Source organism: Neodiprion pinetum, chromosome 5, assembly GCF_021155775.2.
Source record: "Neodiprion pinetum isolate iyNeoPine1 chromosome 5, iyNeoPine1.2, whole genome shotgun sequence".
NCBI lineage: Eukaryota > Metazoa > Arthropoda > Insecta > Hymenoptera > Diprionidae > Neodiprion > Neodiprion pinetum.
This window is the reverse complement of record NC_060236.1, coordinates 25,311,384-25,337,339: the sequence shown is the minus strand read 5'-3', so window position 1 is coordinate 25,337,339 and position 25,956 is coordinate 25,311,384. Positions and strand designations below refer to the sequence as shown.

At 39.8% G+C, this 25,956-nt stretch overlaps 6 protein-coding genes across 10 annotated transcripts in view; 2 read left to right on the top strand and 4 right to left on the bottom strand.

The window, feature by feature from the left end:
- sns (sticks and stones) overlaps nucleotides 1-1,504 on the bottom strand; it is a 198,093-nt gene extending 196,589 nt beyond the window's left edge. The window contains 1 exon segment of the mRNA XM_069136573.1: nucleotides 385-1,504. Within this exon segment, the coding sequence (XP_068992674.1) occupies nucleotides 385-457 (73 nt within the window). The 5' untranslated portion in view covers nucleotides 458-1,504.
- A 6,922-nt stretch (nucleotides 1,505-8,426) lies between these two features.
- The window catches only part of LOC124219402 (uncharacterized), a 77,605-nt gene continuing 60,075 nt past the window's right edge, over nucleotides 8,427-25,956 (bottom strand). The window contains exons 4-7 of one of the 5 annotated variants that reach the window (XM_069136599.1): nucleotides 16,513-16,684; nucleotides 11,054-11,356; nucleotides 10,430-10,770; nucleotides 8,427-9,185 (exon numbers count right to left, since the gene is read on the bottom strand). In XM_069136599.1, the coding sequence (XP_068992700.1) occupies nucleotides 8,801-9,185; nucleotides 10,430-10,770; nucleotides 11,054-11,356; nucleotides 16,513-16,545 (1,062 nt within the window). In that variant the 5' untranslated portion in view covers nucleotides 16,546-16,684 and the 3' untranslated portion in view covers nucleotides 8,427-8,800. Of the gene's footprint in view, nucleotides 9,186-10,429; nucleotides 10,771-11,053; nucleotides 11,357-11,848; nucleotides 12,222-16,512; nucleotides 16,685-25,956 lie in introns of those variants that run through there. The other 4 variants (XM_046626910.1, XM_046626908.1, XM_046626911.1 and 1 more) reach the window with 4 other exon arrangements.
- LOC124219400 (transmembrane protein 145) lies at nucleotides 17,230-22,054 on the top strand. The gene is made up of 4 exons (XM_046626906.2): nucleotides 17,230-19,092; nucleotides 19,313-19,450; nucleotides 19,535-19,790; nucleotides 19,938-22,054. The coding sequence occupies exons 1-4, from the start codon at nucleotides 18,193-18,195 to the stop codon at nucleotides 20,126-20,128; spliced, it is 1,485 nt and encodes a 494-aa protein (XP_046482862.1). The 5' UTR covers nucleotides 17,230-18,192; the 3' UTR covers nucleotides 20,129-22,054.
- LOC124219407 (peptidyl-tRNA hydrolase 2, mitochondrial) lies at nucleotides 22,649-23,071 on the bottom strand. The gene has a single exon (XM_046626917.2). It carries the CDS (start codon nucleotides 23,069-23,071, stop codon nucleotides 22,649-22,651), a length of 423 nt encoding a protein of 140 aa, XP_046482873.1.
- Nucleotides 22,992-23,964, bottom strand: LOC124219408 (cytochrome c oxidase assembly factor 4 homolog, mitochondrial). The gene is made up of 2 exons (XM_046626918.2): nucleotides 23,373-23,964; nucleotides 22,992-23,235 (listed from the first exon to the last, which is right to left on the bottom strand). The coding sequence occupies exons 1-2, from the start codon at nucleotides 23,475-23,477 to the stop codon at nucleotides 23,125-23,127; spliced, it is 216 nt and encodes a 71-aa protein (XP_046482874.1). The 5' UTR covers nucleotides 23,478-23,964; the 3' UTR covers nucleotides 22,992-23,124.
- LOC124219401 (uncharacterized) lies at nucleotides 23,754-25,665 on the top strand. The gene has a single exon (XM_046626907.2). It carries the CDS (start codon nucleotides 24,211-24,213, stop codon nucleotides 25,450-25,452), a length of 1,242 nt encoding a protein of 413 aa, XP_046482863.1. The 5' UTR covers nucleotides 23,754-24,210; the 3' UTR covers nucleotides 25,453-25,665.

Below are 25,956 nucleotides of genomic sequence, written 5' to 3'. Positions count from 1 at the left end.
GCTGCCGATCATTTGTTATTAGCAATACATCAACGAGCAAGGAGGATGATAGCTGCTTGATAAATGAGCCAAAACTCCTCCGGGGATAGAACGGTATTGTATTCCGTATTTTGCGCGGGTGCTTGTCGTGCGTTGTAATAATCTGCAGGTTTCGTCGCCGATTCACAGCATCGTTATACGTGTAACGCCGTTATCAATTACGCCCTAATAAATTGGACGCAGGTGTACGGTGTTTTTTTTTCTCTCTTTTTTTTTTCTTTAAATTTATCTTTGTTTCGCAATTCGTACAACGTCGATAAAGATGAGTAAAAAAGAGAAAAATTATCACGACGAATCGTACGTACGGTTGGTTTTATATTCTGTGATAACGTTTTATTTTCTTACCTGACACAAAAGCAGCCACGTAAAGAGCGACGAGCAGGGGAAGGAAGAACTTCATTTCCATCGATGCATCCATTTCGGCGATTCGATAATATCAGTCGATATGCACAACTTGTGTTTATAAACTTACGGAGGAACTATTTTTCCAACTTTTAATATCACGAACTTGTTGTTTAAATGTAGAAAAAAGAAAAACGATTGTATATCCACAAAGGAAACTGTACAGCTTACGGTGTATAATAATTACTCGTCGATTATTCACAGTTATTAAACACGATACTAAATACCTGTTACACGTACGTAATTTATTTATAATTATTCGATTTTGAAAACCGATTCGTTCAAGAACAGATCCGGAGCAATCGTCGTATCGTTATTGTCCAAAATTTAATCACTTTCTTTAATTATTCGTTCACGATGGGATATAGATGGAACACTGTAACACGAATATAACCGACGATCGACTCTCCTCGCATTTATTACCGGTAGCCCAAATATTAACCGCGACACATTTGGCACATGATTGAACGCAGGGCATTATGGTTGTTCGTCTTTTGTTTGGAGCGTCGTGAAGTTTGCAGCAGAATTTTAAATAACTGGCGAAATTCACGCAACACGGTTCTATTAACTCACTTGTTACAGTATTTACAGTCTGAACGTAGCCGCGGTAAACCGAAAACTCCTCGAGATGATAAATCAAAAATAAACGCACTCACAATCCTTCGATATATCTCGTTGCACGCAGGAGATGATCGTTCACGATTTTGCACCGATCGGACGATATGATTTCTGTTTCGTTGCTCGAATCACGAGTTACGTAAGATAGGCAGTAATACCTTCACTATTGGCACGAATTTTTCTTCTATCGATATCATTTCTTCCTAGGCTGTGATTTCGATGCTCGATTTAATCTCGGAATTATGAATCACGGATTAGACGTCGAGCTGTTAGAGGTGGTTCATCCTGTTGGCCAGCTACCAAAACAACCACTGCCGCCGGTTTAATCCCAGACGCACGTGCGTTACTCCGGTAAATTGTTGTGTACACCTGTAACAACGCGCCGCGCATCCGTTCGCAAACTCCTGACGACGAATTCGCGAGAGAGTTTACGCCCGAGGGAAGAATCGTGGTATAAAAAAAATGAAAAAAAAAACGCGAGAGGCGAATGCAGCCTCGGCAAGAAAATAAACAAACGAACGTCGACACTCGAGATATCGTAATAGTCAGCTTGCACTTGAAGTTGGCGCCGGTCCGCACTCGGTCTCGCCTCGATTAAACAAAACAACAACGCGGCAAAGACGCGAGACCGTAACCCCAAACACGAGTTGTTTATTCCGTGGTATCTTGAGTTCGGAGAGACGAAGACACCGACCGTTCATCCCTGCGCATAGCAGCAGCAGTTTATCGCTGTTGTCATTAACTCTTTACGGAGGAGGGAAAACAAATCGAGAAACCACCGAACGTTGAAGAACCGGCGCCGGTATCGGCCGACATCTAGAACTGATCTAGACCGGCTCAATCTTTCCCGTGAGTCGTGTCTCCGGCCTCGCGGCAAACACAATAACAACAACAACAACAGCAGCAGCAGCAGCAGCGGCAACGATAACAACAACAACAAGAACAACAACAAAGACACACAAATCAACGCGCTGCGATTTCTTGGTTCGACGAATTTCTCGCATTTAACCGAAGCACGTTCACCGGTTCACCTGTGAGCCCCTCTGTATGTTTTCAGTCGCTCTCCGACTCTCGGCGTACTTCACACCGCACTTTTTCTTTTTTTTTTACTATACCCGCGAGATGACGACGGACGCCGTTTCGTTCTCGGTACACTCGCGCCGTTTACGCGCGTTCGCTCGGACCTCTCGGAGAGGAGTAACCCGGTGCCCTGAGCGGCGAGAGGGAGCCGGGGATACCAGAGTCGGAGCCTCTGGCTTTGCCCCCGCAGAGATCGACGGAAACAGCCGAGTCCTCACGGAGGCTATCGAGAGGGTCGTGCGCGCGCGCGACGTGCGCCTCCCCCCCCCCCCCCCCCGCCCCACCACCGCCGCCCCTCGCAGCCTCCCGACGATTCCCTACCCTTTGAGCCTTCGCGCTCCGGGAGTAACCGGGAGCAACCCGCTCGTCGGACTCTCTACTGCTCTCTACTCTCTCTCTTTCTCTCTCTCTCTCTTTCTCTCTTTCCCTCGCTCGTTCGCTCTCTCCCTTTCACTCCGCTCGGGAGCGCCAAAACTTCTCTTCTCGGGAGATGAGATGAGATGAGATCCCTACGCGCGCCTACCAAAAGACCCTGAACGATGTTGTCGGACTGATTGTGACTTGATTTTTATTCACGTTTAGGGATTTTTGGGATAAATATTGTAACGAAAATATGATCGAACAGGGGATTGGTGAGTGTCGATGAAACTAAGCTTATTTAATTACTTACATGTAACTGAAGATAAAGTCCGTGTCATGGTGGGAGACTATTTTCAGATACTGTAATAACAACTACAGTTATGTCAACAACGTCAGAGAAATCGTGTTGTTCTGTCATTTTTTCAACTTAAAATTTATAGGGTTCGTTCTCGTCTGATTCTATTCGTAAATGAAATATTCAAATTCATATCAGAGTCAGAGGCTTGCGGATGACAATTGAATGTCTTTCTTACCGAATCATACATTTTTCATCTTTAAATTATGTCGATTATACATACATACATTTCCGATTGTTTGTATCTATTGACGAGATCTAAAAAAAATCTGTCTTATTGTCAAAGAATTTGTAAGAAGTTCTGACCATAAAATAAACTGTTATTCATTAAAATTGGATATACAGGTATGTACGATTTTTTTGGCGATAAATAACAAAACAATGCAAAATCTTTGACGATCATAACGACGAGGTGTTTCAGAATATTTCCTTTATAAATCATAGATATTTTTTTAAATCAAGTTTCACTTGGTTGCACGTTAGAACCTCTGTTTTGTCATGTTCCTGTTTCGACACATTTTTTACCTGATTGGATGTCCTATACGTATGTACACCCCATGCATTCACATCATGCCCTTGTGTACGGTATGTTATTTAATGTAAGTAATTAGTATACTATTTGTCGGACCTAGATCACGCCTCCGGCTTGATCTCCGTAGTTTCTACAAACCACCCTCTTTAGTTTTATTTCCTCGATATTCTTTCCAACTTACTCTGGTACCACGATGTATCGCATGCACTACTTTTCTGTCTCCTCTGTGTATATTATGCACGCCTTACAGATCATCTATAAGTCCTATACGTAGTAAAAGTATCTCTCTCTCTCTCCTTTTCTACCTCCTACGAATGTACATTTGAGAATTACAGCTGCTGGCGATGCTGACGTCGGTGTTTGATGTATAAGGTACAAAGTGGGCTGGATAAAAAACGAAAGAAACGAACTAAAAAAAAGTTGGTATACTTGGACGGCTTTCAAATGGATAACTTATAGGTATGTATTATAACTCACGAATGTAACTAGATAGATACACATTTACTCTTATATGCATGTGAATACGCATACCTGTACACCAGGTATAGAAGGATCGGAGTTTCTTATACCCTGCATATACTTGCCGGAGTGAATACGTCTCGTCCCATCTTTAGGCCACTTACCGCACCATATACATGATACACCGATCGATCGCGTCGATTTCAAATTCATTCCAAAGAATTTATACCTTTACGATAACCAAAGCCCGGCATGCGAGAAACTTACATTCTCCAAGCCAACGAATATCGTTTCATCGAATTGTCTGAGAATCTACAAATGCATCGGATTGCTTGAAAAACGTTTAGAATTTTTTTTTTTTTTTTTTTTACTCCGATATCACGATACAACGAAGAATACTTCCCAGATGATTGCGAGCTTAAAATACTAGTGCAGTTTTTCTTTTCATACTTGTTCGAACAGCACGTGTATAAGCTGTAGCACACAAGTCTAACGCCGTCTGTACGTCACGTGTGCTACGGAAAAAGGGCATCACTGTACACAAGCTAAGTGAGAGAGAGAGAGAGAGAGAGAGAGAGAGAGAGAGAGAGAGAGAGAGAGAGAAATGGAGGTCTAAGGTTAACGTCTGTCGTATCGCCCTCCCGAGAGTAAAATACCACGTATATATTTACATGTGTGGTGTATACATACACACACCGGTATGCACATGTCGCCTGTTCGGAGTTGGGGGAAATGTTCCAGAAATATATGTTTACGTATATGATACAGAGCAGGTTGATAAGTGCGGGGAAAAAGAGTCCATGAGAATTTTCAACGAGCAAGGTTTAAAAAATTCACGTATGCAAACACACATATACATACGCAACTCTGTAGTCGCACTTCTGCGTGCACCCTTCAAAGTTTTCCACATATATTTCTTCATCCCCATGTCTCAATCTGGTGTTTATTTAATAAAGCAATTTTGTCCCTCTCCAGTGTTTTGCTTGGTTTTATTGGAAAATGTCCTCATGACGTCAGAGCCTGGTTGTCAGCGCCATTTTTTCACCACGTAACCTAAGTTTTTAATTTCAATGGAGACAAATCGTAATTTTTGTCGTTTAAAATTATACTCAAGTCATATACATTAATGAAACGTAATCAATAATATACCTGTTCAACCATCCGCACGTGAAAAAACACGGTCAACGGTCAGCTATCAGCCGTGTTTCGTTATTTTCTTTTTTTTTTCGCCAGATAACGCACTGCAAAGTGAAAATCCCAACAAGTGCACCAGTATATGTTTATCTGAAGACTGAAAACAGCCGCAGCTTTATTACGGCTTCGATAATAATCTGCAAATTTTAATGTAAATTTCAATTACAAAAATACTTGCACAACGATTTTCTCCCTTTTTTCACTACAAGATACAAGTAATAAGTGAAAATTGTAATATAGATTGTTATGACTGTGATCCCGTTTTATTTTTGTTCTTCTTTCACAGCTTCGAGTTGTTCTCCACTTCGGTGGGGTTTCGCCTCGCTCCAGCCGAGTTTGAGCTCCTGCAGCTGCCGCTCTATAAGCGTCGTAGGAAAGTAGGTATTGGGGTATTGGACACATTTTCCACTTGCCCTGATAAAACAGTTGGTCGTCATCGTGAACCGGAGCAGACGTCTGCCAAAACCTATCAGTTCGATAACAATGGTAAAGAAAAGTATAACTTACCTAAAATGGAATTTATATGTATAGCTATGCATATAGCCACAAATCTCGCGTGCACCGTGAAACGCACACGATATTTATGGTACGAAATAGAAATATTACAAAACATGAAAATAAGATATAAAGTTTTCTGTTTAATGCACCTATTTCCGCCCTCCTTCGATCCTTTGCCTACTTTATTATACCCCTGAACGAAATTAAAGAGTATACCATGTATATAAATTATACTTCGACGCAACTTTTACCTTGTTAGTGACACTGTTAAAACGATGAAGTAAGCGCAGAGGAAATGGAAATAGCGGTAACTATTGTAGTTAGTAGTAGCTCGTTGGTAATATGATATTGTGATTTTAAAAATTGCCACTAATTCTCGATACTCGGGTGATACGCGATCCTGCAATGCAGCTACTTAAGTGCTGCAGCTTTATTGAGACTGTCTGTTAACTATTTCGATATACTTCACGCTATAAAACTTTTCCGAGAATTAAAAGAGCAAGGGGAAGATGAGGAAGGAGAAGAATTCCATTTATACATCTAACTTTCTACGTATATACCACGTGCAGGAATTGACTTCCGGCGTATAGAGTGTGAACTTAATTATCGGTATCCGATATCTCACTACTCTGTCCCGATACACACACACACGTACGCGCACAGAATTTTTTCGACAACCTTCGCGATATAACTCGCTTTAAAATACGAGGAACACGAATTGAACGCCACAACTTCCCTCGCAGGTGTAGAATCTTCTATATCTTTCCATTGAAATAATCGACCTGCTTCTTGCGTTGAACTGAAAACCGTTGATTGCAAAAGAAAATAAAGAGAGATCAGAATACCAGAAAAAAAGTAACGATTACGGTACGCGAGAAATTCTCCTAAAGATTTCACGCCGTAGATTGCACTAATTGAATTTGCAAAAAATACAAAGGAAGATCAGGTTACAGTGATAAAGCTTTTTGAAAAGTCTATTGCCATTACATAAGCGGTATTGAAATGTAAATCAGTATCACTCGGATCGTAATTTATTCTAAACTGGATAAAAACACGTTGTGAAAAATGGTTGTAAAACCATTTCATTTAATCAAGATGCTGCAGATGTTTTCAGACGATTACTTTGCCCCGGTCTCCTCTATCTCACCCCATTTGTATACTCGCTGTTGCTTATTCTGACTTCGCTTCGACAAACTGTTAAGAGAAAATATTATTGGATTTTTCCTGTACGAGGTGGATGAAAAAGTTGTGTATCAGGTTGGGCGGAAAGAGAGAAAAAAAAAGAGTTGAAAAAACCTCTACAACACACAGCCGTGTGTATCGACGGCGTGCTCCGGAGTCCGATGAAAAAAATTTCCCGTAATAGCTACAACTCACTGTCAGCGTGTCCGGTGTTAAACGGGGATAATCGAATGCTGAATTCGAACCATTCGAACGTATAGAAAAAGATGGACGTTACAGGTATTCCGTGAGAGTCGGGTAACCTGAAATTAGGCACCGGCGCCATCCGCGGGCGCACAGAGCGTATCCAATTATTCGTGATTCAGGTTAGAAGCGCACGTTGCCGCGATAACAAAATTCGAACCCTGTTACAAACGTGCCGTGCGTATGTACGTGCATTATAGATACACGCAGAACGGGGATGCACCTCGTGATGTAAACGCAATTTAACCACACCGCGTCAAACGTCCTCAGTATCACCTCTCTCTTTCTCTCTCTCTCTCTCACTCTCTCTATCCCTCTCCCTCTTTCTCTCCCTCCAGCCGTGACGGCGTCGGACTCGATTAATTAACCCCGAGTGGGACAGGTGCCATGCCGTGGCAGAACCTGATCGCTGCAGTTAGGGACTGACGGATCACTCTTTATCGTGAGGTCCTCTAAGCTTCGGCTATTATACATATATACCGGTTAGGGTGACGAAAAGCGGGCGGCATTGGCGGATGAAACTGGGTCGTTGCCTGCATTGCGGGGGAAAAAAATTTTCCCATTTTTCTTCACCTTCTTAGTTTTCTTTATTTTCCCTTTTTTTTTTCTTCATTCTTTCGGTTTTTTTTTTTTTTTTTTCTTTTTTTTTCGCGATATTCAGGTCTCGGGTTACCGATTGCGGATAAAAAATCCCACCCTCGCCGATTTTACCCTCGAATATAAAGGAGCCGCAGGTTGAAATATATTCGTACAATATTTCCCGCCGTAACTCGGTGACGTCACAAGACTCCAGCCAATGGACCCGCGACGCGGCTGCTTCGAAACTCCAGGCTCATTATACCTAATAACGTTTGAAAAATCATGATCATACCTAGTCCTAATGGACTTGGGAGCGCATATCGGAGACCAACTTGTATGTAACACGAATAAGTGAGCCAAGACAGTGCGGGTCGGACACTGAACCGCGTTTACCCCTGAATTAAACGGATCATTCGAGCCGTATTACTGCACCCCAGGGCAACCTTATGAATATTTCATAATCAACACATAGCTGGAGCGTAAGGAGGACAGGTTGGTAGGCAGATAGGAACCGTGCGGAGCTGCAGGCGGTTCCACCATCCTCGAAACTTTCATCGTATTAATTATTTCGAAATATGTGGATTAAATACGGTTCGAGTTGAACAGTCGACCCACCACCTCGCACTCTCGCCCTCATCCTCATCCCTCGCTCATTCTCTTTCCGCATACTCGTGCTCCCTGCACATTCACCCTTGTACGTACGTATAACGCGGCGTAATAGAGTTTGCTGAAAACGTCGAGTTTGACTACCTCGCAGCGTGAAAGTTATCTCCTAATTTTCAAATTGCGAATAAACCGGTATACTCGTATACCAGTTATTTCATACTTTAGTTACAATTTGTGGAGAACCCGCGGTTCGAGCGAGACAAAAACAAAGCTGATCTATAATGTTACGACATGTTTAATCGAGAGGATCGGCATAACTTGTGAGTTAACTGGTAGTCTCTGTACAGGAATACTCGAGTTCATGTTGTAAAGCTACATATCACTGATCAGTATTGGAAATTGGGTATCGTTTATACATAGAAATTCATAAATCGCTGTGTTTAAAGGAAATACTTGACTGATCGTACGATTCCAACGTGATCCTTGATCCGAGTTCAATTTCAATCCTCCGTTGCATATTATACGAGGAATAAGAATTCCAATGAAATTTTATTCGACAGCTAGGATATAGTTATTATAAGTATATCCAATTTCCGTCAACATTTTTCACTTCAAAATTGGACAATATTTATCACGCGGTGAATCTACACAAATCACATCACTCGATTATTACCACGTGACGGAGTATGAAAGGGAAAATACGAGGAATAACGCGGACTGGGTACAGCGGTGAGAAAAAGTTGATTTTCGTCGAAGCGATGTGAATGATGCCGATAATCTGGATCCGAGGTAAGGAAATAATCCGGCCGAGGATGAGTGTTGATTCCGTAAAGAGGCTGGAGCTGATCAACCGACCAGCCTTCGTGGCCGAGGTAACCCGTCAGAGAAACTTGGCGGCTGCCGCTGCAGCACGTCGGGTTGACGACGTCGTACCTCGTCAATGAAACGAGCCTTAAATCGGAGACGTCGGACGTATCGGACGAAGCCCGCGGTGCACCCGGCTGGAAGTGATCCTCTTCGTCACTTGTCACGTACAATCTAGAACGAAACGAGAAAAGATATTGTCTTTTTTTCCTCTTTTCCTCGCGCCCCTTTTTCTCTTCTGTTTTATTCGGATAATATACCAATCGAATATTCTCTGTATTGGCAATGAAAATTTTTGAAGAGGTTATCTTATACCGACTGTAAGTATGAAAAAAAAACTGCTACCCAAAGAAATGAGTATTACAGATGAATAAAACGACAGGAAAGAATAACGGCAGACAGCGATCGTCTCCTTTATCTCTACATACCTATGCATATAAAACTAAACGTCTCTCTGTCTGTCTCTACGTATGTTCCCTCATAACGCCAGAACCACCAAACTGATATTGATTTTTTCTTTTTTTTTTCCGTGAATGCTACAACGTCAGGCCAGATTTTAGGCTTTATTTCGTTACAACCGAATCAAGAATCTTGAAGATGTATCGATATTTGTAAGACAAGTTTGAACGGGACGACACACTTATACGAACGCTGATTGAACCTTGACCTAGATAGAGGAAAGTTATGTTCAAGAGTTGTCAAGGTCACAACAAGCTTTAGAAAAAATTCCGCGAGAGCGTATAATTACTACGCTTAACAGTTTTGGCACAAGGAGCTTTTAGTTTCTTTTATAAATCTGCAACCGTCTGCTTGGGAGGATCTTCCGATCCGCGTGAATACAGTTTTAGTATTACCCTATTTCCGTCCGTGTCGGTTCGAGGTATCGCGGGGTGTAACGCAATGGCTGGGTTTATTCTGCAGACACCCCAAAAACTGTCCCGACCAATTCCCACATTGCATTTACCAATTCATATTCTCCCCGGGTTTTCCGTAAGCCTCTCACTCATGTTCCCTCCGATATCATCCCCTCGGCGTTTCCTTACGACGCTGTATAGGTATATAGTTATTTTTGAAAGTGACATTCGTATAACGATATATCGAACCCGGCCGACGCTTACCTCATTCTCGAGAACGCTGTGCCGAGTCTTTTTATCCTTTCCCCCCTAATACACAGCGGATCGAAAACGATGTTAAATTTTTAATAGACGGTTAGATCGTCCAGCTGACTCCGCGTTTAACCAGAATAATCTTCGCTTTTATGCTCTTCGCGGAGACATAATGAAACGCGGTGTACAAGGTATATACGGTACAGGTATATGTATCTTAGTACTGTTACCAAACCGCCTCGCGCGAAATTAAACGCCGTCGATAAATTTTAAACAAAAGGATCTCCGCGTATACGTCTCCTTATTAATTACCCTCGGCTAAGGTTGTCGTTTGTATCCCGAAGGGCCGCGGATTCTTCGTTAAAGGGAGATTGTTGAACGCTTGCGAAATTAAGCTTCTCCTCGAAAAGCAGCTTCCCCTGCAGGAATAGCCCGGTATCCTTGACAGTTGGCAGTTTCCTCCTCGTTCCATCTCCGTCTTCATCTCTGTAATATCCAATGGCGAGTTTCTCCACACCAATTTCGCCTCCGTTCTGATTACCCTGTACGGCACTCCCGATGATTCCGTATCCACCCACACTTTCGGCCACGTGCCGCTCGTTTATCTCCAACGGAAACTTGAAGGCGCCATTGTACGGATAGTCTGAAATAACCTGACGAAACGGAAATAGAATGATTAGAATCACACTTAATCTCACGTACATTCATCGTTCAATTTTACAATTAAGTGACCGATATGAAATATTTCGACGAATCGTTACCTTCAATATTCACAATTTAATTTATTCTAACATTCATGATTAGTTATATCAGTATATTAAATGAAAATGAAGCACATATTTACTCATCATCGGTAGGTCTCTAATTTTTTATTTACCTCTACGTTAAAATTAGTGGAATAGGAAATTTGTACGAATTGTAAATGCCATTAATTACCGGTTGCCGTTTTTTCCCATTGATAAGCCCGAGGAAATCACGAGCGAAATTGGCTAGGCTGGTAATCGAAGCGACACGGTCCCTGTCCCGAGTTTTCGAACGGTTTCGAACGTGTCCTGAACGCTTTGACGCGACAGCCGCGTAAGGGTGATCGAAATTAGAGAGAATGGCCGTTCCCATCGCTGCCGACACGTAGGGGTGCGGGTTAAAATTCCTCGGCGTCAGGTCGCGTTCCGGAACGATTGATTCCAGGGAATGAACGCCGGGACAAACCAGTACTGATGCTAACAGACCTAGAAATCCCTGAAACAATTAATTCCCCTTTAATTCTGTACCTCTGCCGCTAATATGAATCGCCCACACGTGTAACTTTCCTTTTCTTTTCTTTATTTTTCCTAGAAGCTTATGCTCTAAAACAGTTTCGAGTAAATATACCGTATCGGTTCTGCATACAGATTCCGGTTTGCATCTTGGCTAATTGTAAGTGAAGTGTCGGTAACGGAATCTGTATGTAACAGAACCGACACGGTAAATCTACGCAAAACTGGTTAACACCAACATTCTAGAAAAAGGTTTGTGTCTTGGCTAAATGAAAGTGAAGTGTCGGTAATGGAATCTGTATACAGAACCAGCCCTGTCTATGTACTGTTTCAATTATAAATTACTATTTTTGAATTATCAACATAATAATGTAACTGCAGAGATCGAAGAACAAAAATCAGGGTTATACGTATTACAAATTGCACAATATCGTGATAAAGTGAAATATCGCTAGCAAAAATTTATATAGAAGACCTGTCAGATCGTACAAAAATCGAATGAAACTTCGTGAAAGAGCTCGACATGGTGAGGTTGACCTGATAAATATTTTAACTTGATTATGTCAAATGAGTGCCGAGAGAATCGGTAGTGTACAACATTCACTAAACACATGTAACACACGGTACTTGCGAAACAGAAACACAGTTGCAAAACTCGGTTAATCAGAAACTAGGTTTTCTTTATCGACGTTCAAATTTATACGGTGCGAATTTTTCCTGCATCATTTCCGAACACTGTATCGAAAAAATGGAGAATTGTGACGGATATAAAGAACGAAAGATTGTCGGGTGACGATCACAATACACGCGAGGTATAAGGCACCTAAGTGATAAACGCAAACTCTGTCGGAGAGCCGCGAGTATACAACGAGGATGGCAATGTGCCGAGTTTTTATACACCTGTGAAAGAGCAGGATCTTCTCCCGCCCGCGCCATTTTTAGCATCGCGGGAATATTTCGAGCACGTGAGAATAGAGGAGGGCTGCAGAGGCGCCTAACAGACCGAGTAACTTGCGCTGTGTGTATTATGCCGGTTAATTTCACAACAAGTTATTATACACACGAGTATCGCATCATGTGAAGTGAATAATTTCTCCGTATCCCAGATGTAATACCTGTACCAATTGCGATATAACCGCTTGACTCCCACCACTTCACGCTCGAATTATATTCTTAATTGTATTATCCAAGGATAAACGCGTAAGAGCAGAACGAGCGGAAATCTGCACGGGCTGTTAAATAAATATGCGTATATATAATCGGGAAAATTTCATGCAAATGTTTTGTGCGTATTAAATTGATCGTGAGAAAAGTGATTTTTTCCGTACGCACATTTTCGTATTTTTTTTACCAAAATTCGAACATCTTTGCAGAAAAATATTTTATGGACGCTATAACTAAAATTAGGCTAATCATCAGCATCTTAGAATTTTTTCACGTCTGATTGTGAGTATATTTTACGAAATATCTTGTCAACTGCTCCATTTTTCTGCGTGTACGATCAGTTCCTCTAGATCCACAGGTTGGAATGAGTTTCACTAACAATAAGCCTGAGCCTTTGTTCATTATCATGCTGCCGAGTTTTTTTTTTTTTTTGCTTGATGAAGGAAATTGAGTGTTTTAAAAATAATTACAACCCGTTCCCGACTAAATCTATATCTTCCTTGTCTGTCAAAGTCAACTTATTATACATACCGGTGTCTCAAAACTTTTTGAAAGTTAATTTACTTTTTTTCTCAACAAATACAGTTGAACATTTTATCCCTCCGGCTTCCCCGAGGGTAAAATTTAAACGTGGAATTTGCTAGACGTTGTAAATTAAACGACGTAAAAATAAAAAAATAGAAGAAAACCCAAACATTTCGCGTTTCAAGCGTACGATTTTAGTCTCAGTGATTGTCGGTCAAAGTTTAAAAGTGGCTGGGACGGCGAATAAAAGGAGAGATACAAAATGGAAGTGGGTTGGTTGGTATGTATACTGGATGGGAGGTGAAAAGGAAGACTTACCCTGTACAGACGTACACGAAAAGGTGAAAAGCGGGTTGGGGGAGGCGGAATGCGAAACGAGTCGAGGTTTAAAACGAGAAATCTGGTTTCGCTACAGTGTCAAAGGAGATCTTGAGATTCAAGCTTAGAGTTTCGAGCTAGGGTTTGGGGCGGTTTCTGAGGAAACGGTCAATAATTAAATCCGACACCACCTGCCCCGCTACTTGTTCATTCTCGGCTTGGCTTATAACAGTGCAACCACGAATATTTCTCATGCATAAATTACGGTATTTATAGGTTGAACGGATGATATTTCTTCGCGCGAGAGCCGAGAGTGAAAAGAGTCTTAATTTTACGGCTACAAAGTTTTTACAATAACATTAGCAAAAGACCAGTCAAATCTGTTAATTTGTCAATGAATTTCTGCTGATCTTATTCATTGATTCGAATATTTTTCTTCATTTTTTATTATAATTCTACTTTCCATTTCGAGTATCTTTCTCTTTTTTCCTTTTTTTTATCTTTTTTTTTTTTTTGTTTGCTAAAACAAGCTTTCGATTCCGCAAAACACCGTACGTTTTGTATTTACCACGTACCTCCCTAGGACGCAATTGGTTTTGCAAAACGAATTGACGTAAATTGTGAACGAGGAATTAATCCCTCTTCAGCGTCATAAATCCCCGCACAAGGATTTTCCACATTTTTGATCCTCAAATCAGCTTAACGCTGGAAAGAAAAATCGCACGTAATGGTACAAAGTTTCGGTCGATTCGATGTATTTTTTCATTCGCAATCAGTTCCATCTCATCGAACGCTACAGCGTAGCCAGTTTCGAAATATGTAATAATATATTTCAAGTAAGGTATTATACTACAAGATTGTAAAATTATAAATATCAAATTTGTTTGCAAAATTTTTATGATTTCAGCGAAAGGATGACTCGTTTTTCTATGCAGTGTCACCTGGTCCATTAATGACAAAAAAAAGAAATGTAAAGTAGACCCTCGTAAATTTAATACTGTGAAATGATTTTGAAATTTTTGCGTATCAACGAATCACGCAGTCGTCACGATGTATCTATCACACATACCTACGTGTATCAGCGAATCATTGGTCGTGCTTTGTTTTGTAAGAGTTGAATAATAAAAATGGGGACAACAGAGCTATGCAGCTCAATAAAGACCGTTCGAGAAGAAGTGTGCTTTATGGGAGTTCAGTGGCGGTCCAACTTATATACGCGGAGTCGTGGGAAGGACTGTGTGCTTGAAACAAACCTTTGTATAGCCTGCTGTAAGATTTGAAGTAGCTGACAATGAACGGGAAGAGATCGCACGGGCATAAATAAACGTGGACATATGGTAGCATATACGCTCTCCTTGATCCGGTGTATGCAGGATCGTTTGCGCAACAGCATTATATTTTATACTTAATTATTTGAAACAACAAATAAAAAAAAAACACCTAACTTAAAAAACTAATTACTCCGGCATAAGGCTGTATATGTATGTACCACGTGTACAGAAAGATACAGTCGTGGATATGGCGTGAAAGAGTTGGAAAAGAAAAACTTCTTCACTCAGGAAATTCACGAGCTTGTGAAACGTTTTTCTCCCCCTCTCGAATGTGTATAATACGCTGATTTGATTTGATTTTTCTTCTACAATCTTGCACGGTTTTCATTCAGGTTAAAAAAAAAAATTTTCTCTCGCAATTTCACGTTTATATACATACACACATACGTACGTATATTTATATTTTTCTTACCCCATTTCCTTCCTCGTACTCGTTTTATAAAAGTCAATTTATTCCAGCGAGATTGTTGACATTTCGAGAAGTCGCGTAGCAGGAATATGCACACCAAAGCCGGGGCTACGTAATTAGGAATTTGTTTACTCAATCTTTATTTATGTGTACAGCTAATCCCACGATAACACCGTATATTTTATACCGTGATTATCAATTTCCTTCCCCGTCGTGACTTCGATCTTGTTCATTTTTTGCTTGAAAAATGAGTGAGAACGAGAGTATAAACTATGTGACAAAAAAAAGTGCATAAATTTATCCAACTCTGTCCGACACGTCGTGACGTGTACGTAATCATTGCGGAATATCTCTAGCCATTCATGTAACTCCGTCAGAGATTCATACCGCGAGTGTCGGTGAAGGGACCGACACGAAGCGTCATTCACCCGTACCTTCGTTCAGCGATTCGGTGCCCGAAGCAATACGTGCGTCCTAAAGCAAAATCGAGTTACTGTCGCCCAAGGCGTGCATTGCGTGACAATTTTTTTGACGTCTATCTTATACCAGCGTATAGATAGATACATATGTTATATGTGTACAACGTACGAATTTGACACGGGGATTTTTGCAAATATTTGCAGGGCTACAATAGCCTGCGGCTGACAAACTTCCTCGTATCTCTTTTCATACATACAACCTTTTAGTCCAAGTTTTAAAACTCTCCGGCTGTCCTCAGCCGCGCTTCAACGCTGCATCTGAATTTGTAGTTTTACACCAATTATTGATTTTCACCGTCGTGAATTAGATTGATAATTGTTACGTACAGATTTTTCGGTACTGAGTACAAGTCTACCGATAAAAATGTTCCTTTACGCTGCATGTTAGAAAAGAATTTTAAAAACAAGTCAGCTCAATGTTGAATATTTATATATTCCCACTAAATTGCGTTATGTAGGATACATATTCGGCATGTAGGTTTAGAGTTGGTATAGAAAGACCTGAATAACCCAGACGATTTGATCCGTAGTGTAAAAAAAGTAAACTTATCAGTAAAAGTAAACTTAGTCAGTGACAATAAAGCTCACAATCAGTATTCGAAATTAACGGTCGAAAACAAGTAATGACCAGCCTTACATGACTGAAAACGAAATTCCAAAAACAAGAGAAAATTTTCTAATCTCGAATTAAAATAAGTTGCAGAATTTTGGCTCTACTAGTTCAAATTGCGTTATTGCTTTATTTGAAAACTCAATTTAAATTTTTTATAAATTAGATTACCAGCGCCTCACAGACCTTAAATTACAGAATTAAAAATACTGCGATATCCCAGTTTATCTAAGCTGTAAAATTGCATATATTTACCCATATCACGATGGTAAAATGAAATGTGTGGGGGAGAAGAAGACTTACGACGACGGGGTTGCCCGCGCTCCAACTTTTCATCCCCGCTAGTTCGTGACAACCGGATAGCGGTATTTCCGCCCAGCCAATTTGACCCCATGGGAGAACGGTAATTGATCGGTAAGGTAGCAGTCGAGGTAGAAAAAAGAATCGTCGAGTCTGCTCCACCTAAACATCCACTCTGCAAAATTGCAAGAGTAAAGTAGCTGCGTCACTTTTTGCCAATAAATCTTGCTCAGTCGGTATGGAAAGCCGCTATATTGACTACTGCCAACAGCTAGCGTTGCCTTCAATTAATACCACTATAATATTTACCACTCTTGATCTCTCCGTGTGCAACGTGAATAGATTGGTTGAAAAAGTCAATAAGAAAGGATTTAAGGTAATCGCCGCACCATAGATCTCTGCAAAATTGGAGATTAGTGGGTAAGAACGGGTTTCGAATGGTTGCGAGATGCGACTTAGTTATCGGCAACTAGTAATTTCGAATCACTAATATTTCCATAATTATATGACGTACGTTTTTCGTCGTTTTCAAAACAAAGTTTTGACGGTAAAGAACGCCGCAAATGAAAGAGAGAGAAAAAAAAACTCTTGCTCTCAGGATAAAAAAGGGGAACCTGCAGGCGGTAACAATTTTCCGTGATTGAGAAAGCGAAAGAGGGAGTGAGGAATATCATTGGCGGATAGGTGCGAGACTGACTGATTGTAATTATTCATTAATTCGACAGTTGAAGAGAAAATACTTACGGGGCATTCCGGAGGGATCGGTAATTGAAAGTTGTCATAGCAACGGGCATTCGGCTCAAGGAGGGAGAGCTGCCAGGGAGTTGAATCCAACATCTAAATATCGTACGTACCACAATCTCGAGAGGGGATTGGAGGAGGGCAACGGACGTAAGCGTAACCAAGCGCAATCTTTTTATCAACGTGTAAATTCCTGGAAAATATCCCGCCTAGCCATAGCGCATCTAGTTGAAGTCTCTGTGCCAGTGAAAATCAATAAGAAAGAGGTGTACAGCGTGCAACGTTGATGGTATATGTCTAGGCTTGTCAGGGCGATGAAAGCATGCAACAACGTGAGAAGCAGGGTCGTACTACGATCTGTCAAACGTGAAACGGGTGAAACGTAAATCATTCGCAGGCGAGAGAGCCGTGTAGTGAGTGAATTAAAAAATTTTAAAATAAAACAAAAAGCAAACGGAAGAATGTGAAACGATGGTAGCTTGCGAAAATAAGATAAAAAAGAGAAAACACGGTCGCCATAAGTTGAGTGCGTGATGTCGATAGAATAGAGAATGAATTAAATCCTCTGCAAACGACCAATCTTAGTTCGCATATTAATTTATCAAAAACGTACCATTGTGCGTGTATGATAACACAAAGGGAGACGAGATGTACATCTAATTGAACATAAACAAGCCACGGATAATAGTCCACATTCGTTATTACACGAGCGATCATCTTGTTACTAACAAGAAAATTGTAAAAATTTCAGTACATCGACCCGATACTTAACAGCTGTTTAGCTGTTCGCCAACAATGATTAGAGGTGAAAGATAAAATAAAGAGAACCGAAATAAGATGCATGATATACTTGAAAGATTCTCTGCTTTTTTTTTTGAAAAAAAAAAACAAATTGTAACCTGAACTAGGTATAACCGATAATTCCGCAAGCAGATACCAAAAATGTCTCCAATCAAGTGGCAGCAACGACTCGTCACCCTGGCGCTGACAATTGTGGTATTTTTCCTGACGCATTGTCAACCGGCCACATCGACTCACATAACAGGCTCCTTCAACACGCGAGACTTCTTCAGTTTTCTGATAAAGTTTGGCTTTCAAAAGACGGATCGTCACAGGCAGAAAGATTCGTTTGGATACATATTCGGCAACGTGACGTCGAGCAAGAATTTTTCCAATCCTATAACGCTCGCCGTACTCGACAGACCTCACTTTCTGGAGTACTACGGTAACAGGACAGTGCGAAACAAGAACCTCGCCTGTTCTCTTATGTTCGATACTCTAAATCAGAGCTCCTACGACTGGCACTGCAACGACAAGGGCAAGGACTACCTGCGTCACGTTCCATGCCCCCTCGGTCGCCTCTGCGCCGACGAGGATTCGAAATGGAACGTGGTGAAGGACCACCAGTTCACTTACGTCATACAAGACCTGGATCATCCAAGGTTCTGGTACGTCAGCCTTGTCGCGTGTTACAGAAACATGACGACTTGCAAGTGGCAACATTACGAAGGACAGGACGAGCTCACGTACGACATATGGCTGGTTAACGGAAGTCCGAACAGCAGCAGCGTCAACGCTCTCTCTTACCAGTTCTCTTACGACAGACAAAACACTGTCGAGCTCTACCTCCTCTTCTTCCTTTGCTATGTTATTCTCGTACCGTTTCAACTCTACGCCGCTAGAATGCAGAGGCATCCCGTCACCAGGCTCTTCACTGCCAGTTTGCTATTGGAATTTCTCGCAATTTGTCTCATTCTAATACACGTCCTCAAGTTCGCTCTTGATGGCGTTGGGTATGAACAGCTCGAAGTTGCCGGCGACATATTCGACATACTGTCCAGGGTAAGGATATTTTTAGGAATTTTTTCGTCGAACTTACGTAATCCTGAATGCAAGAGTACAGCGAGACATTCCTGCGATTATTCCAAAATTGTGGAATTACATTGAACACTTATATCGAGTCTCTTCCATTTTCATCCAATATTTGGGACAAAGAAATTTGACTACTTCGTAATCTTTGTATGCTCATTAAAGAAATTTTTCTGTCGTATCGACTTTACAGACATCCTTCATGCTGTTGCTGCTTTTGTTAGCCAAAGGATGGGCTGTAACAAGAATGGAACTGACCTGGAAGCCGTTGGTATTTGCGATCTGGTTGTGCTATGGAATAGTGCATATTCTTCTTTATGTTTGGAACATGGTAAGGAAGTTCTAAAGTTTCAGTAGATATGGACTAATTTTTTTTGGTGTTGTCAATACTCACATCGCAAGAACGTTATTTCAGACGGAAGTTGACATAATCGAGGATATAGACGAGTACCAGACTTGGCCAGGCTGGTTCATCCTCCTCTTTCGCAGTGCGATAATGGTTTGGTTTTTGTACGAGCTACGAAATACCATGACCTACGAGCACAACACTCAGAAATTAAATTTCCTTTTACACTTTGGAGCATCTTCCTTGGTCTGGTTTATATACCTGCCTATCATCGCACTGATAGCTCTTCAAGTTAGCGCTTTATGGAGGTTTAAACTGTTGCTTGGTAGGGAGAAGAACTTTTTTCCGTTTCTTGAACATCATTCGTCTACTTGCATAAATTCGCTGTATTCTGTGTCTTATGATTTGTATAAAATAATGATTTTATGATAAGATTTTTCACTATTCAACTAAACGTAATATTTATTCACAGGTATTACGTATTCAGCGGACTGTTTTGCGTACTGTGTTATGGCTCATTTGTTGTGGCCGACACGAAGCGAGCAGTATTTTCTGCTGGCACAAGGTGCCGACAATGGCGACGAGTTGGACGAGTTCAATGAAGCACCACATGTATTAAATAACTATGTCGAACCGCCTGAGCTTAGTAAAGTGCTAGCTTAGTGACCCAGTATCGATTGATCGGAGAGCAAGAATACAAGGTATTAATTATGAAAAGAAGTACATTATTGTATATGAGGAAAGTGAGAAAAATAGAGAGTGAGAATAATTGATTAATCAACGAGATTTTAAAACAATGTAATATTGTGATGAAATTTGCCAAATTGTTCGGGAGTGAAAATTATTACTGGCAAATGTACATTATGCTAACACTAATACTCTGGCGTGCACTCTTTGAGACTGAAATACCTATTACGCACCATTTCATTTGACAAGTTATGTTTCTCATTGAATTTTATTACCTATTTAAATAGTCAAATAATTTGTATGTCCGTTATAAAATCTGTTTATCATAGCTAGTAAGTTTAATATCTAATGTCAACCGAAGGAAACTCTGGATATAATATTCGGATAAATGGAAAAAACGTTATCAATTTGATAGCATCGTGTATCGAAGCATGGCAAGATATTTGATTAAGGATATTTTTTAATTTACCTGTTGTTCTTTTGTGTTTATTTTCATTAATGTGAATATTTCAACTATGAAAACTACTCTAATGGAAATAACGTTTTTCATACTTTGATTGATGTATGTATATAAATTTGTAATGAGCACTGAAAAAGCCCAGTAATTAGTATTTTTCAAATGAAGTTATCAAATTACACTGGAATATTGTTGATGAAATTATGGGATATTCCACAAAGAATTTCAAACCTATGTAATATTTTACTACCTCACAATTTTTAAAGTAACTCTGTGTTTATCAACACAATTTCCTAAAAATTGTTAAAAAACGAAGTTCTTTCAGGAAACTGCAGAGAACCCCTCTAAAAGATAAATGGTTTTCCACGTGATGCAACTGCGACTCATTATTGTACGCATTCAAAAAATGTATTTCTCTATGGAATTCATACAGATCATTTTCTCGTTCTTTGTTTCGGGTTAGAAGGAAGAAAGAAGTTATAGAACTCTGCCAAATTAACTCAACTGTGTGTGTCATACTCGGTTTTTCTCATATAACCACTATAAAACTGTTATTAAGGTGCGTTGTTCATCATTGTTGCTCAAACTTGTAACAAGTGAATTATATAAATTAGATGTTAGAACGTTGAATTAATAATATTCCTATTTTAACTACAATCGTAACTTTAATTCCCAGATATATTTACATCTACCTATACATATATATTATTATCTATTACACACTTCATATTTACTTCCAGCTCTCGGCAGTTTAATTTTTTATTATACGTAACGTATTCACAGTCATGACACACAACATCATCAGTTGCGTTATCGTTAGATGAACTAAAATTTTCATCAAGCCTATCAACGTAACCACATATGTGGTTAAATGTTGAAGATCTTGATTATACCTAATTTCTTACACTAGTGAATTAATCCATGATTTTTGGAAGAATTCACTTTCAAGCAACTCGAGCCTTTCTTTCAAGCTTTACTTAAAATTGCGTTAAATTTTATACCATCCAATATCTTTGGAAGAAAATCTTATATCAAATTTCAATGCCTTGTACTAAATAATTGTCAGCCGTACCATTTTTTTTCTTATGATTGCGACACATTGCTTGGCCATTGATATAAATTGACTAGATGTGAGAGATTATTGAAACTTCCGACAGAAGTTTCTACATTTATGCACATTATTTTTATTTTTTTTTTTTCGAAAATTATGAGAGGTGCAATTGAAGTGTACTAAATGATTCGAAAATAAGTTGTATGAAAATTTGTAACTCTAGACATATACTTTTTAGATTTATTCTAGCAATGTTATTTGATATACATACCTTTCACCGTAACTTAGCACCCAAGTATAAATAACTCAGTTCAACAATTGTTCTCTTTACAACGCAGGGTGACCAAGAATACGTCAGAAAAAAATACAAAAGTTTAAAACAAATTCATACGAATTGTTTGCAGCACAATCTTTACATTCTCTTGCTTTACCTGTACGTACCACATACGATAGCTATGCAAGTTAGCGTACTTCACATGAAATGTAACTTTTTTTGCGATACAAAGTTCAAATTGAAATTTATAGTAACACAAATACCATCACAAGGGTTCTTCGTATGATAAAACTGTTTTTATTAATAAATTGATAAATAAATGGATGATGAAGTGGCAGAGGTTGTGAAATAATTTCCTTTTGAAATGTTTATATTGTACCTAGTTATTTTTTAGTGGCTGTGTTACGATTGCAATTGTTTTCAAAACAGATCCAGATTTATATGGTGCAGTTGTACTACGCTTCCAACCGATCAAAACATCCCTACAAACATACAAATGTGTGTGATACGGACTCGCATAACAATGAGAGTATGCATGTCAAAAAAAATTTTTAAATTCCAATAAAACGTACAAATATCTAATAACAATAGTACTAACGTATTTATTGTACTGTGCGAACGCAGTATACATGTACACATGCAGTGGCAAATTTTTAGGTTTGAGTTAGAAGTAAACTATGAGTCGGTCAAAATTTAAACAAAATAAGACTTTAATCATAGTAATTTCAAGCTAGACGTTAATCGGTCTATATCTTCTTTAGGACCTGGGCCGAGCCCAAGAACTGACACTGTTCCCGGAGCCAGCTGCGTTCTTCCAGCATCTTTAATGATTGCTGTAATAACACCGTCTGTTTTCGCCTTTTGAGCCAAGTCCATAAGTTCAGTTTGGCTCGATACTCTGAGGACAATTTTGGGCTGGCCGGTCAATTCCCACATCGTGAGCATCGCTTCATTGTTTTGGTTTGCCAGAGCTTCACGATAACACTCCAATGCAGCATGAGCGCATTGGGACGCAGTTTTTCCTCTGGACATGGCAATGTCAGATCGAACTATAATAGCCATCTTGCAACCGTTTACTGGAAGTGCTCGAGGACCTGCAGCGATGATAGACCTAAATTTCCTCAGAATCGTCGACATGTTCGTTTATGTGAGGTGAAAAGGAAACTGCGCTTTCAGTCTATAGCTATTTGTTACGCAATGTTTTTCTCACGCCTCTTCTTTTCGTAATTAGACATACAATTTTTAAATTGTTTTACAGGCTCCTGGCATTTTCTCCAATCTTGTGTCTCTGCTATGCAGTCCTGAAGTGAAAAATTACGATTGTTGTTTTTGCTTTACAATCTCTGATCGCTTCACTGTTTAATGCATTCATATGATATATTTGTAAATAACTCTGTGTCACATGAATCTTACATTAAAAAAGATGTAGACCATATACCTGAACTTTGTAGTGCAACTCAATGCAGCCGGTTTTTTTAAGCATACGATCAACGGGATCTTCTGTGTCCTCAGCGAGTGATTTTTCGTTATCATATACTGTCATAATAGCAATTCTCTTTCGTACTTTACGTGAATATTATTTAATTCCTCATGTAAGATATTACCTCCTCTACTTAGTTTTTACTTATTACCCGTTGATATCTATCGATAACCACGGTGATATCCATATACATATTTCACAGTATACGGTAATCGACAACCTCAGTTCTTATTTTTAGGTTAGGTTAGGTTAGGTTAGGTTATATTAGGTTAGGTTGCAAATATCGTACGCTGGGTGAAATTCAGTGGAGAGCGCACACGCTCGCGTTTTTCGTGTTGCTCATTTGAGAGCGCTCTGCAACACGAAATAGGGTCTCGGAACTAATTTTCGATTGCTGGACGGTTGCATGTCGGTAACTGACCTGTGTTTAAATTACGTGATTTGAGCCGTACTACAGGTCCGGGGCATCCCGTTGTTGGTATGCGCAAAGGTATACCTATGTAAACTGTGGTTCCCCGTTCTTTTTATCAGTTTGTCACTCATAGACACTCGCTAGTAGTCAATTGCCATTGTTGGGCAAAGCTAATCTAGACAAACGCGGCACACACATCGACATATAGTTTCGATGCTTTTCACCGTCCAGTTAATCTTACAGTAAATACTTAACAGTACTTCACAAGTGCGCCTGTGAAATTGTATGTTTGCTTGCTAAAAAGTAGTTGAAAGTAGAAAAAGAACAGTATAGTGCAGAAGTGATACAATCAACGAACTCAGCCCAACGGAAGGACAAATCGACATGAAGTGCACGGGGAAGTGTGTATTCGATGATTCAAAAGATCCAATTGATTATAAAATTCCTAACAGGCAGCTGCCTTTAACAAAAAATATAATCTCAAGGAAATTTACAATAACGACCGACAGTTTTGTGTCATTATTGCCTCGCGTGTACACGGCTGTCTGTGGGACACACCCAAATTTTGCAGCGATTCCAGAATCAGTTTTTCAGTACTACGCAGTACTTTTATTGTGGCACCGTTTCGCCCAACCACTTTCTGGTTCAAGTGTGAATGATTCGGGATTTATCAATGAAGTACTACTCCTGCTCAAATCCCTAAGTAGGTCTCCTTCACCAATACCAACATATCTTCAGGGAATCGGGGACTTTTGTGATCCTGATGACTGTAATCGACAATTCGATTTACCAGTGTTTCCAAGTAACGAAAAGATTGCTGGCATTCGATACACATTTGGAAAGGTGAATGCCAAGACACATCATTTTTATGAAGCCTATCCAGCCCCTGGAATTGCAGCTCTGCGTATAATGGCTGACTTCAAGTACACCAAAGATCCCTGCGAAGAAAACTTGTTCTGGGATTTACCAAATGGACTTCGTCCAGATGCGGTAGAATCTCATATAACATGTACTAAGCCAACTAAGAACCTTCTGGGTTGGGCACCTGCAATGCATTTAACCCCTGCACAACTGGAATTCGCACAATCACTGAACATAGGAAATGACTTTCTAGCGGAAGACTTCTCACATTTAGAACCCAAAATCTCAGGCCTGTTCAGAAAAATAAACTCATACCTTAACGACTGCATGCAGTCTTGCAAGTGTAGTTCCTATTACGTAATCGGCTCAGGAAGAGGGTCACTAATCCAAGGATTGTTTGTTGAAAAATGTGATAAAACCTACAAGTTTGATAGGTCTGTTATGTACTGTGATGGAACGATATCTATTAATTCGCAGTATAAACTAAGTGAGAAACTGATAGTAGGTACAGCGGTTTCAGGATACCGGATGTGTAAAGAACCAATTTGCGGCAAGCATTGTTGGTGTTGCTATGATTTTGACGAATATGAAAAAGTTCCTAAATCTTGGATTCGTTCTCGAAATCAGGTATTCACATTTGGCAGTGTTAGAAAATTGAATGAAAATTTATACGTCACAGCTGCTATTTCCAAGAGAATTCTACAAAATGAGGCCATTCTGAATACTATGAATCTCCCTTCGGCGAGTTGGAATATTTATCATTAATAAGACCTATGATTGTAACTGTAACGGTATCTGAATGAAGTTGGGAAATTTAATTTCTGTTAAGTTGTCACGACATTGACAGATACATTTCCATACGCAAATTAACTGCTAGGCATAAAAAAGAGATCAAAATATTTCCTAAACTTTTTTCACTGATTGTATCGAGAATTGTATGTACCATGAACTACAATCTTTTGATGTTTAAAATAAATAACAGATTTTCCATTGATATTGTAACGAAAGGTGTATGTGTTGCTCTTGAATGTATGAACTTATTCGCCTTTATTTCTTCCTGTTGTAAGCTGGGGAGTGATGCCTTAATTCCTCGAAATGTTTAGTATAGTCAATTTGTTAAAAGAAATACGAAAACGTTGATGTTCCCAATTCAGGGATCATTGTCATAATGGTACCGTGTCGTACTTCGTATTTATGAGATTAAAAATTCACAAAAAATGATGGCCATTTTGCTGTGGGAAACTTGTATTTTTTTCGTGTGAATAACTG

Bases quoted from the DNA above. Each gene is read 5' to 3' on its own strand.
- LOC124219400 (XM_046626906.2), top strand. From the start codon at position 18,193: ATGTCTCCAATCAAGTGGCAGCAACGACTCGTCACCCTGGCGCTGACA. The intron at 19,093-19,312 runs GTAAGGATATTT...TCGACTTTACAG, and splicing joins TATTCGACATACTGTCCAGG to ACATCCTTCATGCTGTTGCT. The intron at 19,791-19,937 runs GTAGGGAGAAGA...ATTTATTCACAG, and splicing joins GAGGTTTAAACTGTTGCTTG to GTATTACGTATTCAGCGGAC.
- LOC124219407 (XM_046626917.2), bottom strand. From the start codon at position 23,071: ATGTCGACGATTCTGAGGAAATTTAGGTCTATCATCGCTGCAGGTCCT.
- LOC124219408 (XM_046626918.2), bottom strand. From the start codon at position 23,477: ATGACAGTATATGATAACGAAAAATCACTCGCTGAGGACACAGAAGAT. The intron at 23,236-23,372 runs GTATATGGTCTA...TTTTCACTTCAG, and splicing joins AGTTGCACTACAAAGTTCAG to GACTGCATAGCAGAGACACA.
- LOC124219401 (XM_046626907.2), top strand. From the start codon at position 24,211: ATGAAGTGCACGGGGAAGTGTGTATTCGATGATTCAAAAGATCCAATT.